At 46.8% G+C, this 14,304-nt stretch overlaps 6 protein-coding genes across 6 annotated transcripts; 3 read left to right on the top strand and 3 right to left on the bottom strand.

Moving 5' to 3' along the window:
• The first annotated feature begins 801 nt into the window (after positions 1-801).
• C8R40DRAFT_613401 (ras guanine nucleotide exchange factor domain-containing protein) lies at positions 802-5,172 on the top strand. The gene is made up of 8 exons (XM_046235637.1): positions 802-855; positions 916-1,458; positions 1,508-4,156; positions 4,207-4,299; positions 4,354-4,477; positions 4,529-4,654; positions 4,705-4,825; positions 4,882-5,172. Exons 2-8 carry the CDS (start codon positions 952-954, stop codon positions 5,003-5,005), a joined length of 3,744 nt encoding a protein of 1,247 aa, XP_046081974.1. The 5' UTR covers positions 802-855; positions 916-951; the 3' UTR covers positions 5,006-5,172.
• A 167-nt stretch (positions 5,173-5,339) lies between these two features.
• Positions 5,340-6,908, bottom strand: C8R40DRAFT_1055811 (uncharacterized protein; the record flags this gene model as incomplete). Its single annotated transcript, XM_046225031.1, has 3 exons — positions 5,340-5,471; positions 5,526-6,740; positions 6,801-6,908. 3 exons carry the CDS (start codon positions 6,906-6,908, stop codon positions 5,340-5,342), a joined length of 1,455 nt encoding a protein of 484 aa, XP_046081973.1.
• Positions 6,909-7,119: 211 nt separating this feature from the next.
• On the top strand, positions 7,120-8,197 carry C8R40DRAFT_1072884 (uncharacterized protein; the record flags this gene model as incomplete). The annotated part of the gene is made up of 2 exons (XM_046226506.1): positions 7,120-7,401; positions 7,454-8,197. The coding sequence occupies 2 exons, from the start codon at positions 7,120-7,122 to the stop codon at positions 8,195-8,197; spliced, it is 1,026 nt and encodes a 341-aa protein (XP_046081972.1).
• A 160-nt stretch (positions 8,198-8,357) lies between these two features.
• On the bottom strand, positions 8,358-10,408 carry C8R40DRAFT_613272 (elongation factor-2 kinase). Its single transcript, XM_046235636.1, has 8 exons — positions 10,141-10,408; positions 9,703-10,088; positions 9,570-9,646; positions 9,472-9,510; positions 9,206-9,420; positions 9,070-9,184; positions 8,621-9,013; positions 8,358-8,565 (listed from the first exon to the last, which is right to left on the bottom strand). The coding sequence occupies exons 1-8, from the start codon at positions 10,245-10,247 to the stop codon at positions 8,518-8,520; spliced, it is 1,380 nt and encodes a 459-aa protein (XP_046081971.1). The 5' UTR covers positions 10,248-10,408; the 3' UTR covers positions 8,358-8,517.
• A 39-nt stretch (positions 10,409-10,447) lies between these two features.
• C8R40DRAFT_1124235 (P-loop containing nucleoside triphosphate hydrolase protein) lies at positions 10,448-13,377 on the bottom strand. Its single transcript, XM_046228927.1, has 15 exons — positions 13,156-13,377; positions 13,044-13,102; positions 12,902-12,983; positions 12,705-12,847; positions 12,550-12,651; positions 12,373-12,492; positions 12,219-12,320; positions 11,938-12,167; positions 11,806-11,890; positions 11,604-11,752; positions 11,259-11,556; positions 11,080-11,211; positions 10,957-11,028; positions 10,779-10,903; positions 10,448-10,699 (listed from the first exon to the last, which is right to left on the bottom strand). The coding sequence occupies exons 1-15, from the start codon at positions 13,190-13,192 to the stop codon at positions 10,498-10,500; spliced, it is 1,938 nt and encodes a 645-aa protein (XP_046081970.1). The 5' UTR covers positions 13,193-13,377; the 3' UTR covers positions 10,448-10,497.
• C8R40DRAFT_613046 (uncharacterized protein) lies at positions 13,336-14,168 on the top strand. The gene is made up of 2 exons (XM_046235634.1): positions 13,336-13,790; positions 13,848-14,168. The coding sequence occupies exons 1-2, from the start codon at positions 13,500-13,502 to the stop codon at positions 14,022-14,024; spliced, it is 468 nt and encodes a 155-aa protein (XP_046081969.1). The 5' UTR covers positions 13,336-13,499; the 3' UTR covers positions 14,025-14,168.
• The last annotated feature ends 136 nt before the right edge of the window (positions 14,169-14,304 follow it).

The following is a 14,304-nucleotide window of genomic DNA, read 5'->3' as shown; positions in this document are numbered from 1 at the left end:
CGTTACTTGAAATGCAGCCTTGTTTCCTGGTTTCAAGGAATATCTTGCAGTTGAGTAGGGTGACGCACGGTGAACTTGGGGGAACCAGGCAGGATACCAGCTCCGTCGTGATAACAGTTATGTACTGATGTACTGGACGTATAAATATGTGGGGATAGTGCTTCGCAGGTCCTATAGCCAACTGAACGGAAGTTTGAAGCTAGCATTACAGAGACGCACTGTTGCAATTCTGACAATATTCGGATATTGGGGTCGTTCGATGCCAATGATTTGGTTAAGGCCTATGGGGATAGTCTGATAAGGAAGTTAAAATGGATAGGAAGAGCCCGGCAACTTGAGAAGACGAAGAAGATCTAGAGTCCGCAAGGCCTATTGAGGAAGGATTATTGAGTGCCGTACGATCCTAGAGAAAGATAGAGGTATGTGCAATGTAAGGTAGAAGGTTGGTTAGGAGAGGTAAATCGTTACGTTACGTAAGGTCAATAGCAACATATAGTATCCGGCGCTTTCTCTCTGTCCTCAAGTTACATCAACGTCGACTCGCCCAAGTTGGCTTTCCCTTCTCCTCCTCATTCGCCTTCTCGCGGCTTCTCCTCCCGCTGTACTTCTTCTTTCCGCCTTTCTCTACTGCTTTATCTTTTCTACCAGCCAACGTTTACTGTCGTTTGGTCAGTATTTCTTGTCCAATCTGCTCGAGATGCTCAATCTAATACGCAGAACCAGAGAATTTCGCTCCGACATTCCCGACGCTCTCTTCTGCTTGACGCTGGACCGGAACTCCGAACGAACCTCAATTCTCCATCACTTCTTAACAAGCTCAATTGGATACCAGAAACTTGAACATAATATCTTCTGGTAGAACTCCATCAGTTTCCATAGCAGAAAAATTCAACTAAATGCTCATTTTCTTCTCAGTATCTTCATATCCAATTTCAATACCATCTTACGACTATGTACGCGTCGTATCTCAAAATCGACACATCTGTATCATCTCTTCCCGGTCCATTTTCTGTGGGTTCCAGTGCAAGTCCTGTGGCCAACTCTCTAGGCGTCTCTCAGGTCCATGTGAATCGTATGCGGACATCATCCAACGCTTCATCTGCGTCCTCACTCTCCGTACTCTCGCCTCTTGCATCCTCTTCTACCAACGCTTCTTCTACCTCGCTAGTTCCCAGCGACACCCAATCATCAACGTCGAGGCCGGCTAGTCCTGGCGTCAATGAACCCATCAGCATTATGCCGGAATACGTTTTGGCTATGCACGATTATGAACCTCAACATAATATATCGACATGCCTGTCTTTCCGTGCTGGTCAAGTGATTCATGTCCTAAACCGTGATGCAAGCGGTTGGTGGGATGGCGAGCTGGAAGGTAAACGGGGCTGGTTTCCGAGTAACTACGTCAATGCAGACGTGAATCCTCTGGTAGAGACAGATGAGGCAGAGACCGATATCGTTGTACGTTATTCTTTGTGTTACAGCATCACCAGTCTGAAAACTACGCTAGCATCCATACCCCAAGCACAATCGCTCTTACTCGGCTTCTCCATCTCAACATGTTCGAATGCCTTCAGCGAATTCTGACATCGAGTCTCATGTATCTCCTGTGATGGTACCCTTACTTCATGGCCTCTCCCTTTTACAAAGTGCGGCACGCTCAAATCGGATATCCCATTTCCAACCATCTACTGCTTGCATTATTTCATGCGTTCGGTCTGTTTTGTCCGCCACGGACACACTTCTTCGAGATGCCCCCATATTACGGCAATTTCCCCCGCTTGCTGACGAACGGCGTCTCATTTTGTCGACACTTGCATCTCTTGTGGCCCAGGCCAAACGAGCTTCTGATGAAAAGTTGAATGAAGAGAATTTGGAAACAGAGGTTGAGGCAATGCTGAGATTGGCGCAGCAGGTTTTCACACTTGTTCGACGCTTTCTTGCCATTGTATCCCAGTGCGGGATAGCGTTGCCGACAAGGCATGATGCTTCATCACCTGCAGTCAAAGTCCTACGAGACGCGAATATCAATTCTGCGGATGATTCGAATGACACAATAATGGCACAGAGTATACCGTCGATGCCGTCAGGACGAACCCCTACAAAGCCTCGCGTGAAAGGTCGACCGGGCACACCAGGCGGAGCTGCTAAGGCAAAAAGTATGGGTGATCTACGCAGTCGCGCAAAAGCAACAGCTGAAGCCGTACCCGCTGTTCCTCCACTTCCTTCGGTTCGTTCAACTTCAGCTCAACATCAGCTCAATGGGAACCGGCATAAGGTTGGCGAGTCGTCCGTCAGTAGCACAGCGTCAACTTCCACTTCTTCTTCCGTGGCGTCGATGGAGGCTCTCCCTCAGCCGCCTTTTCCTCGTGGTCCATGCACGATGGCTCAGGTGTTGCAAGCCCTGCGAACTACGCATGATCACTATTTATCTGCGGTAGCAGCATTTGTTGGACACGCCCATTCGCATTCGCGGTTCTCGCATGCGTCAAGCATGGGTCATATGTACGATCTAGTTCGGGAAATTGTAGAAATGTCCTGCAAACTCCTTACCATTGTCGAAGCCGTACTGCAGCATCCGGATGTGCCAAATCACAGACTGGAGAGTTTGAGAACTGCGAAGGATCAATTATATAATGTCACCAGTGAGCTTGCGGAGTCTGTCCGTCTTCTTACAGTTCCGCTACCTCTTGCTATGTCGGATGACGAGGAGAAGAAGATCTTGCTGCGGTCTGCCACTGCTGCTCTGAAAGCTGGTGGCGATCTCGTTTTTTCGGTCAAGGTTTGCTTAAACCGGTCTCTTGGCGAGAGGCCGTTCATCATCAACGTACCACATCTGGGGGAACCAGGGTCTGCCGAAGCTTTCCGTACAGCGTCCTATTCTTCATCTCAGATAGTTCTGTCATTAAATCACTCGCCAACCACGAATAACTACGGCGTCGATGAAGAAGAAGATGTGACGATCCAGCCACGCAATGCTCCGAATCTCAGACCGGATGCCTCATCTGGATCAGAGAGTAGCAGCAGTGGACGTGTTTCCAAAACTTCGTCTATGAGGTCGGGTGAGACGGTCGTCACAGACCCTGATGAGCCTAAGGCATTGACTCCTCTCATTATTTCGAAAGCGGTCGTTGATCCTGCTCTTTGTTCGCCTACATCCTTGGCTAGAACGGATGATGGAACAACTTGGGAGGGTAGTACTCGGAATCATCCTTTGTCTTTAGAAGACAAGATCATCTATGGTGAACTACCCACCGTGCCATCAGAACCTACAGCACCTATCCCTTTGACGTTTTCCAACTCAGCTGGTTATATGTTTTCTCATGACTATGCGGTCGACGATATCGCATATAACAGTGATGGTGTTCTAGTTGGGGCTACTTTGGCTGTGCTCGTGGAAAAGCTGACACCTCACGATAGCATTGTCGATCCTGCCTTTTCTGCTGTGTTTTTTATGACGTTTCGTCTATTTTGCACACCATTAGAGGTTGTAGAAGCTCTCATTGCGCGGTACAATCTCGTCCCCCCTCTCGGCCTATCTCATGATGATATCCTTGTATGGCAGCAAAGAAAAGGACTCGCGGTACGGTTACGTGTCTCAAATTTCATCAAGCTTTGGCTAGATCTCTATTGGCGACCAACCCCCGATGACTCTGCGTTGCCAATGCTGGAAGCTTTTACACGCAACGGGTTGATGACCATGTTCCCTGGTCCAGCGGAACGTATCATTGATATGATCTACGGTCGCAAAGAGCAAAAGGACAGTGGGTTTAGTCCGAAAGGTGATCGCTCGAGGGATCCTGGCATGTCTCTCAATCCTCCGTCCGCTCCGCCCCCATCAGAAATCCCACGACCGTTGATGACCAAGACGCTTCTCAGTGCGTTAAGAAGTCGGAACTTCGCTGCCATCTCTATAACTGATTTTGACCCGCTTGAGTTGGCAAGGCAAATGACCATCATGGAATCAAGGCTCTATGGGCAGATCATGCCAGAGGAAATATTGGAATCAGGCCAAGATGGCAGCAAGCCTCCTGTGAATGTGAAAGAGATGTCGTCTTTGAGTACCGCAATTACAGGATGGGTTGCCGAAAGTATCTTGAACGAACGCGACACTAAGAAACGCACAGCTCTCGTAAAGTTTTTCATCAAAGTTGCCGATGTGAGTAGTCCTTGGATGAAGCTACAATTTTCTGACCCGTCTGTTTTCAGCGTTGCGTTGGTCTCCACAACTACAGCACTTTCCGTTCGCTATTGGCCGCATTAGATTCTTCGACAATATCTAGACTGCATCAGACCTGGATGGTATGTCGTTGTTCGTTTAACTAATATTTTTTCACTTCAATCTTTCTTTCTTAGGGACTCCCACAAAAAACTAAGACGCAACTAGAGAGTCTCCGAAGACTGGCGGATCATGGTCGTAACTATCATGAATATCGCACAAAGCTTCGGAACACTGCACCACCAGCTGTTCCTTTCCTCGGTAAGCGACTCGATATGTATATAGATATTTCGCTCACCCAACTCTCTAAAGGTCTATACCTTACCGACGTTACCTTCTGTCGCGAAGGAAATCCCTCGCATAGAAATTCTCCCCTAAACCCCGACAAAAAGCTACTCAATTTCAACAAGTACCACAAACTTGCCAGAATCGTGCAAGGCCTGTGATGTTTTTCCTACTTGTAACGTTTTTCCTGATGTTCAATACAGATATGCAACGATTCCAAGTTCCGTATCAGTTGAAAGACATCCCTGAAGCTCAAGAGTATCTCGCACAGGTCTTCCAGGCCTCTCAACGAAAAGGAGACCTTCAAGACTTGTATCGGCGGAGGTACGCCTTTTTAATAATCTACGCCTAGACGAAATGTTTATTTAAAATCTCGCCAGTTTGCTAGTGGAGCCGAAGCAGCCCGCAGATGCTCCGCCGTCGGGTCCTTCAGGCGACATGCGACAACTTTTTAACTGGGCTTCTCGTTCACAATCACAAACGCAGGCCGTATCTCAAGCATGATCCCCATTAGTTACCCTTTAACTCTCTTGCTCTTTTGGTGCTTCACTGGGACTTGACATTGCTGTTCGTTTATCTAGTATCTTTCACCGCTGTTTTGTTTGGATTTTGTTATGTGCACCTGTCTTCATATATCGTTCATACTACCTTATTGTCTCCCCTGCATGTTACACATTATTACATCCAATTATTTTGCTGTACTGTCGTCTTCATCTAGTATTTGTAGTTTTTTCTCGTGGGCAGCCGCCTACAGCACTTGTCTGTAATTACGTAGTACAACCCTTCGTCAACTTCGTCGAATTCTTTAGTAGAACTTGTCAAACCTACGGCAAAAAATTCAGTGATCATTGAGAAGTGAGCCGTAACCATGGTTGTATCTCGTCACATAGTATCCTGGAACCGATCTTCGTGGTTTCAATCCAGGTGAAGGCGATAACTGAGGGTATGTATCTTGAGTGACGTCAGGTCCCTGCAGATGATTTTGAGTTGAATGTAGTTTGCATAGGCAACAATTCAAACTCACAAAATCATACACAAATGGACGACTATCCGTGGCTCCGAACACTCGGGAACTCTCTAGCAGCACACTGTAAACCGGCGAGGGATCATTACCAGGGGCATACACACTCCATCCTGATTTTGGGTAGCGTATATCCCAGAACGAAACCACACTATGACGGGCAGACCCGGCAGCTAGATGACTGCAAGCCCCACCGCCAGAAGAAACAGAGTAGATAGGCTCGATTGACCAGGGATCATTTAAGCTCATTACCGGGCGTAAGGGTGCCGGAGAGTTAGAGTTAGAGTTACTAGGTGAGGTTTCCGCCAACGCAGATGATCGAAGATCGTGCACACGGACAACGCCGTCGAACCACCCAGAGATGAGGATCTGGGGGGAAGCTCCCCACGGTGAGGAGAATGGAGAGCGACAGATTCCATACACCGCAGAATAAGACGTTGACTGGCTGGTTTTTGTTCCTAAAATAGCCGTGGGTGTGTGGGAGAGACTGCCCTCGAGGATGGAGTGCACGGATAAGGGCGCAGTCTTGGAGGAAGAACCAAATGCGACATATGGGGAGCTCCCATCTGACATATAAGTAGTCCAGCTTCGGGCAGCGAGATCTATTTCGGATGTTGATGTGTATGGCGTTTCTTGTAAGTTTACCATACAAGCGTGTCCTCGAGAGGAAAGTGAAAGCTGTAGAGAGCCAGAGGCAGATACGCTTTCAACGATGTCTGGTGCATGTGACTGGAGACTGGGTTCTATGGTAATCTTCGGTGTCAGGGTGCGGGAATTATCTTCTCTGATAAGAACAACCCGGGCAAGGGTTCCATTGCGGAACCCGCACAATAAAGTTCTTCCTTCTCCGTTATCGGGCACAAATGTAAGGGCAGTAATATCCCATTGGCTGTTTCGTTCATTATGAAGCGAACAGGAGCCTTCGAAACGGAGAGGCGGTGATCCTGACGCTTTGGGAGTCCCAAAGGCATAGGCGTAAATTGTGTTTCCAGCGGCAACAACTAATCGTATATTGTTGATTGCAAGCATTGGTTGCTGCTTCCTAGACCAAGGATGAGAAAGGGGACGTGCCACAAAGTGGAAAGATGCCCATGATTTATCACTCAGTGTGTCGTACTGAAGACGTCTGCGCGGTTTCCATATTTCTCTCGCTTGCGCCAGGCTGAAAGAAGGACGGGGATTGCAACGTATGTGTATTTGCCATCCAAAGGCATTCACCTGTTTGATGAATCAGAAACCACATCGGGGAGCCAGAAGAAATGATAATCTACAACGCACGAGTTGGTAGAATGATTTGGACGTTCTAGAGAGTGCGCTCAAGTCGGGAACGGGTAGACTGTGCAAGACAATGATAATAATATCATTTGGAAGATCTGAGAGAAGCATGAAGGTGGAATAGGTGAAAGAAAAGTAACGGTCAATATATACGAAATTCAGCAATCATCGAGTACGTCGACACCGGCGTTATGGAAATAATATTGGGGAGATGTCACCAAATCAAATTCATTGTTTTGGCATATTAATGACTGCCGAGCGAAATGAATTGATCGAGAAATATTAATCTCACGAAAACTCTCATCATACAAAAACTCTCATTATGCCTTTAGACGGCCACTCTTACTTGGTCGCTCAAGGCTGGTCAGGAAAAGGAAACGGCCTTAGGAAAGGCGCTATCGCAAAGCCAATAGCAGTCAGTCAGAAGAAAACCCTCGCTGGCTTAGGCAAAGACCGGGATGAAGCTTTTCCGTTCTGGGATCAGTATGTTTGGTCAAATTCTACGACTCTGACCCTTCATTTTTCTGATGTGAAGAAAAGCCTTTTCTCAGCTGCATCTCAGGCAATAACTGTCAAGATAGACGACTCGGATGTGTCTGACTCCGTATGTTAAGCATATGCTTTCTGTATACCTGGAAATAAACGTTATCTTGTAGGATGAAATTACCCCCAGTGTTGCACCAGTTTTACGGCGAACGACGACAGGGATTCTATCAAATCGTCGGCCTGTCAATGTGACGCCGGCTTCGACTTCTGGAACTTCAACGCCGGATTCAACCTCCTCCGACACACCTCGTTTGAGCCTTATTGCAGTGGCCAAACGTGAAGCAGCCAAGCGAAACCTTTATTCTAGATTTTATAGAGGAGCTGTACTCGCTCCTGCGGTCGATATCCAGACAATCGCTGATCCTGCTGGTTCCACTTCCTCTGTTACTCTACCGTCGCCGGGAAGCTTGTCGAGTAGAGCCAAGTCAAAGGCGCAAGCCAACGAGGAAGAGACGTATGTCGGTGAAAAGAATGAGAAACAAAAGAAGAAGAAACGCAAAGCGGAGGAGCTGGAGAAAGAGGAGGGAAATGTAGACAAGGTTGAGAGTAAAGCTGAGAGGCGGGAGAGAAAACGGAGAAAGAAGGAGGCAAAGGAGATGAAGCTTGAGGTCAAAATGGCGAAGCAAGAAGCCAGTGGGGTCTTACTGAAGGAGTCGAAGAAAAAGAAGAACAAAGAGGACACAAAAACTTCTGCAGATGCTTACGACGACTTTTCCTCAAGAGTTGCGTCAACTGGATCAGATAAGGTCCTGGAGAAAGAGGAAAAGGCACAGAAAAAGAAAAAGAAAAAGAAGGAAAGGAGGGTCCATGATACTGAGCAGGTCAAATCAAGAAAAGAAAAGAATCAGGCCTAGAAATAGACATTAAATGTTAATTTGAATCCACACTATCGTTTGGTGTATACTAATTTTGGAGGAGGGATTTCGTTTCGGTACATCGGGGGTCATCTAACGGTAAATTACATTAATCGTCGACCATAGAACAGTTAACTATTAGAAGAGTAGATGCATAGGCTGGTCGTCCTTTGCTTTTCCAATATTGCAGTCGATGGGACATAACCATCGACTAGCCAATAATAAATGCAACACTCCAGGACTCGCAGGAGTAAGAGAAATGATGAGAAAACATTGCAAAGTAACAAGGCGATTGATAGCGTTGAAATGAGATCGACAAATCAAGCCCTTGCGCTTCTCCAGGCGCTCTGCATCGCAATTCGCTTGGCCTATTGTGAAAGAAATTAACCACGGTATAAAGCAAGTAGAAGAATAGAGACATGCCTGATCCAATGAGATGGAATCTTCTCTCAGCTCAACACGTTGCCTACCATCGTCCTCCTCGTCCTCGTCATCATCGAAAGTGGTCCTACTAACCCCAGTCCGCATACCTCCAAAGGCTGCCTTTCCTCCTGCTAACGAGAATGGAGAAGAAGCGACAGCAGTACCAAAAACACTGGCGTTCTTGGGAGCACCGAATGCTGCGAAATCTGTGACCACTTTACGCGGAGGCGATCCACTGGACGAGAACACAGAGCTTGTTGGAGATGAGGCTGCTTTGGAAGGAGGAGAGCGAGGGGGAGTTGCAGGCGCGTACGACGATGTATAAGTGTAACTGCTCCGCGTCAAAGCTGCTCTTGCTGCCAGGTATTTATCCGTGAAGCGGGTGCCCTGGACCTAAGTAATACAAAACGAACGTGAGTAATGGATCCGGAGATGTTTCCAATACTCACTCTTTTCAGAAGTGGTCTTGCATCTGCTAGAGATGGTGCTGCAGTGAACACGGCAACATTATGCCGAGACTCTTCAGAGTCCTTGTAGATGCTCTCGATCACTACCTTCTTCGTACTTTCGTTCCGCAACAAGAGCCTTTCGTGTAGCTCCCTGGCAACGTCGTCGACACTTTCATTATTGCCCAGAATACGCTGGGCCACAGCGGCACCAACTTCTCGAACAAGGCGTTCCATGTCCAGGTTCTCGAGAACACTGCCCACAATTGCATGTGTGAGAAGATCGGCAGTGGTTAGTGGAAGCATGAGGCCTGAGGTGATGGAGGTGATGGCTTTGTAAAAATCGGTAGCATACTGGAAGAATGCCTAAGGATCAGTACGATGAAAGATGATGAATAACCTCACTTGATATCCGCTCAATGCAGGTTCACAAGCCACAAAAAACTGCAGGTTGAGACCGTCAGAAACCAATGACAAAGGAAATATGTAAAAGTCGTACACACCAGAGTTATCCCTCGACTCGCCATTTGTCGTGCAATCTGTAGCGGATCGTAGCCATCTGGCGAACCTTCATCGAATCCTGAGGCGTGAAGAATTGGTGGATATGTAGGAATTAAGAAAGATCAGATAACGCACCATCACCGTATTCACCGATCCCATGAGGCGGAGCATCAGCGATGAGTACCACCATCCTGCTTGCATGTTCTCTCCAGTCCATATTCAGAGCCTCAACTAGAGCTGCAGTGACAGCTTCTGGACCATCCCCGCCACCAGAAGCATACAAAGTGGATAGGTCTTTTTGTACTTTGCTAATGTCGGAAGAAAAGCCAAAGTTCTTGACGATGTATGTGTGATCCTGAGGTGGATGATCTCGAAAAGCTACTAGGCCTATACGAAGATCTTCAACGGCTTGGAGTTTGCCCGACTCGAATATATGACCACAGATGTTTTCAATGTTCTTCGTGGCGGAGGAGATGTAGCTGCCTTGACTGCCTGTACAATCTTGCACGAAAACAAGGTCACTGTGGATGAGAATGAAATGGCATGTTTCTGAGCAAGAGGCAGAGAGCTTACAGCATCTTTCTATTACTATCCGATCCATTAGAGGGATAAGTACTCGACTGCTGAGGAGCGTTAGCTTGTAGGGCAGAACCAGCATCGAAATCCATGTCTTCATCCATCTTTGCGACTTAGATATTACACTTGAGAGAATTGAATATTTGATTCAAGCTAGCAAAATAATCAATCAATCTTGCAAAAAGCTAGATGATGAGAGATGATGGTGGAAGGAATGAAACCAAGTGTTCAAACTTCAAAACATGTAAGGCGCACGGCAGGATCTCATACTTGAATGCGCCTCACATGACCTCATACACCAGACTTAATTTCTGTAATGAACTGATATTAGGTCTCTGTAAAATAACCCTTGTACTACTTTCTATTACTCAGAAGCCATCCAGCCCAACCAGTTGTCCAGTTGGGAAACGGTGCGCTTCCTGGTCGTATTAATGTTCGGTACAACATAAATAACCCAGCAGTACATCCACCGAGTAACGCTGTGAGCGTAAAATACATTTTCAACCGTGCCGAAGATGATAGAGCGCGTTCTGCACCACCCGGTATGGCGGATAACCTAAGAACTCGAAGATGATGTGAGAAACAACGAGGCCGAACGATGCCGACAGCCAGACATTAACAGTAGGCGAACTTACGGTTTCATTGCAATACTACATATTGCATGGAACACATCTGCTGTTTGATTTGTTTTCACGCTTACTGACACGGGAACTTGCAGCCCCAGACGTCGACAATAAACATCAGGTTGGACCTCATGTCGCTGTGGCATGTTCATCAATCGATGGAGAAGGGTTTGAAAAAAGCACAACAAACCTGTTGCGCAAGGTCCAGATCAGATTTAGTTGCAACAAATAGGGTTGGTATATGATCGAGGCTGTATTGCTGCTGTAGGGAGAGTGAGCACTACGCGACACTCCACGGATTGGCGAACAGTACCCGTAGATTACTGATGTAAGAAAACGAGTTTGTGTCGCTGGAATCATGCACGTAGACGATGACATCTGCCAAGTCCGTCTTCTTTGAGTTTCGAAGAGTCTCCGCTTCGTATTTGGAGCCGAATTCTTGTAGCTGGATAGAGCATGAGAACGGAAAAATGCATACACGTACATACTTACCACAAGATACTTCTCAGACCCCTCGATATCCACAGCATTGACAGCAGTCATCATCTTCGAAGTTGGCTCATAGATCTCTGAGAATGGTTTCTTCAGGAATGCCCGCAGCAGCGACGTCTTCCCCGAACCGGCTGCACCACAAACATAGCAGAGAAAAACATTCCGGGACACCTTACCCTTCCTACGATCAATCTTTCTGGCACGAGTCACTTGAAGAGCGCTTGTTCGAGGTTCATCAGGGTATCCCAGATATGCGAGGTACGCTAAAGTGGTTTTGTGGTCGAGAAGCGTCGTCATGCTATACCAAGATCAGCTCAAAGAATTTGAAGAGGAAAAGTAACAAACCTCCATTGAGCTAGCCAGCCCTGCAGAGTGACCGAGCCAGTATCATCTGAGAGTGTCGTGTCTGGGAATTTTTGAGACGCCCAAGGATTGCCTGGTGATGTGCCGAAAACCTCTTCAAGCTCGGAAGGATTGAGTGCACCATCTTGATCCTGTTGAGAAGAATAAATCACATAAAGCTTCATTCCAGCTACAGTCCTCATACTTTATCAAATGTCTCGAAAATGTCCGTGAAGAACTGATATCCGGGTGGACTGAGTTCGACGGAACAATCTGGCGGGACATCGAATCTGTAGACCAATAAGAGACACAAATGAAAACGGTGAAATGAGCATACTTCGGAGACAGGAACGCCTCAGTGAGCCGTAGATCTTCAGCATAACCAAATTTCCGCAAAACTGTCCATGTGGTTTCTAAGCGTCCACGCTGAATGAAGATCGTATGCAAATACAAGAATCCCGCTTCCGTGAGGCCACCTTCTCTGACGCCACCATCTGCATGTTGAGTGACCATCTCTCGAATACCCTCGAGTTCCTGCAATTGCAAAGGCGCGTCGAAACATTTCCTCTGGATGGAGGTCAGAAGACACACGTTGACAAACCCATTTTACAAACTTACCTGAAATTCATTCAGTTCGTGCGCGTCAAGGATGCCATCCTTATTCAAGTCACATAATTTGAATATGCGTTTCAATGCTCTTACGCATGCTGCTTTAAGTACCTGCGTGTATGTGAGTTACATGCGGCCAGACACATCAGTGGAACGGACGGACATGATCTCGCGAGTCGTATAGAGGTGCGGTAGGATGTAAGACGGCCTTCTGCGCAAAATAAAAGACTTCGGAGACGTTCAAAGGCATTTTGGCTGAACATTCCACACAAGTTTCTACTTCCTGAGCAAAGTGTATGTCAGTGAGGCATCGGTGAACAACCTAGAGTCCACCGCTCACTTTAAATTCGTTCATGATAGGTATTATTTCGTCCTCCAGTGCCTCATTTGTCACTTCGCCCCCGCGTAAATCAATCTTGTTGCCAACAAGTATAACAGGAACCTGGGAGACATAGTCAGTCCGTAATAAGCCCTGCACATACATGAGCAGCATACGTTTACACCGAGCTGTCGAAAATGCGGAAGCCAATACGCAGGAATCCGGTCGAAGGAATTGGGGTTGTCTATCGAGTATACGACGCAGATGACATGAGCCTTTCGAATTTCCGACTCCAAGTGTGCACGATCCTGCGGCCCAGCTATCAAATGTAGTCCTAAGCATGGTGCTTGAACTAAGGAACGAGCTGCTTTACCTCCTGAGTCAACAATGTATGTCGTGACATTTTCCGGAGTAACCTCTGGTGGAATTGTAACTTCGGGTACAATGTGTTGGACCTATAATCGAGTGCTTGGTCAATCTTCGATCAAATTTCATTGCTCTGGAGAAATCCTGACGTGTTGGACAAAAGCTTCTTTAATGAGTGAGGTGACTATCGTACTTTTCCCGACACCCTCTGCAGAACTTGTCAGTCAGCGGCATGGGAAATTTATATGACCCAGCACATACCGTCACCGACGAGAAGAATGCGCACATCCCTTCGCATATCCTTGGAATATCGAGGAACGAAATCACCAAGAAGGGGTATCTACGAACGCGAAGCAAATAAGCTACAGCTCGAAGTCGGTCGTAGCCATCAAAAAGTTCTCACGAACAATTTGGCGCTGACGAATCTGGACGGCTCTGGTCTTTTTCGGTTTATGTACTTCACTCAACCTTACTTGAATTCGGTAGCTTCTCCATCGAATCATCTGCATTACTAACAATATACCTTGGTTACCCGATATCCATGATTTTATACATCGAAAAAAAGCTGAAAAAAAGCTTTTGATTTTTGGCGCTCGACGGCAAAAATGATATGCGCTTTTCTGAGTTCTCGGTTATTTATTTCCAGTTCATTGCAGATTTTGTTCATATCCAATGCTGGTCCGATGAAAAAAACGTTCAAGATTGTGAAAGCACGACTTCGCCCTCCCGCGACTCCGGACCCTAATACTAGAGCTCCAACATCTTCCAAGCCGGTTCTTCGTACAACCTTGAATGCAGCGGAGACTTCCATTCGTCTTCTGAAAGAGTTATCTGATGCCGTACCATTCATAGGGATCGCTGCCTCTGCTGCGGTATTCATTATCGAGGGGTGCAAAGTGCGTCTGCGACACATCTATTCTTCTCAAAGCTGGCAAGCTAATGTATCTTGGTAGAGATATGGTCGTAATTCCCGAAGTTATGAGGAACTTTTAAAGTCCGTACAAAATCTAGACCGTTTGCTCTCTCCTTACAAGGATGGAAACTCCGTCTTGGCATCTGAGGTCACGAAGAGTCTTGATACGTTCACCAGGTCCGCCATATCCTCGATTGTCATTGACTCAAGCATATAGAACCTGAACCGTTACAGTGCGATCCTCAATGTGCGCTCTGAGGTTGAAGGTCTTCAATCCAGCAACCGGATTTCTCAATTTGTGAACAGTGCTGATAACGAGATTCGAGTAACGGAACTGATACAGAAGGTCAAGGAGGCCATCGACAACATAATGGCGAGTTTAGTCAAGAAATTAGGTGATAACTAGTCGCTCATTCCTTGAGTAGCTCGCTAGTTTGCTGCATATTTCGCGTGGGGTTCAAGATATTACCAATGGGGTCAAGGTAAGTCTTATAGCC

Source organism: Lentinula edodes, assembly GCF_021015755.1.
Source record: "Lentinula edodes strain Le(Bin) 0899 ss11 chromosome Unknown C8R40scaffold_41, whole genome shotgun sequence".
Lineage (NCBI taxonomy): Eukaryota > Fungi > Basidiomycota > Agaricomycetes > Agaricales > Omphalotaceae > Lentinula > Lentinula edodes.
This window is presented reverse-complemented; position numbering and strand designations above follow the sequence as displayed.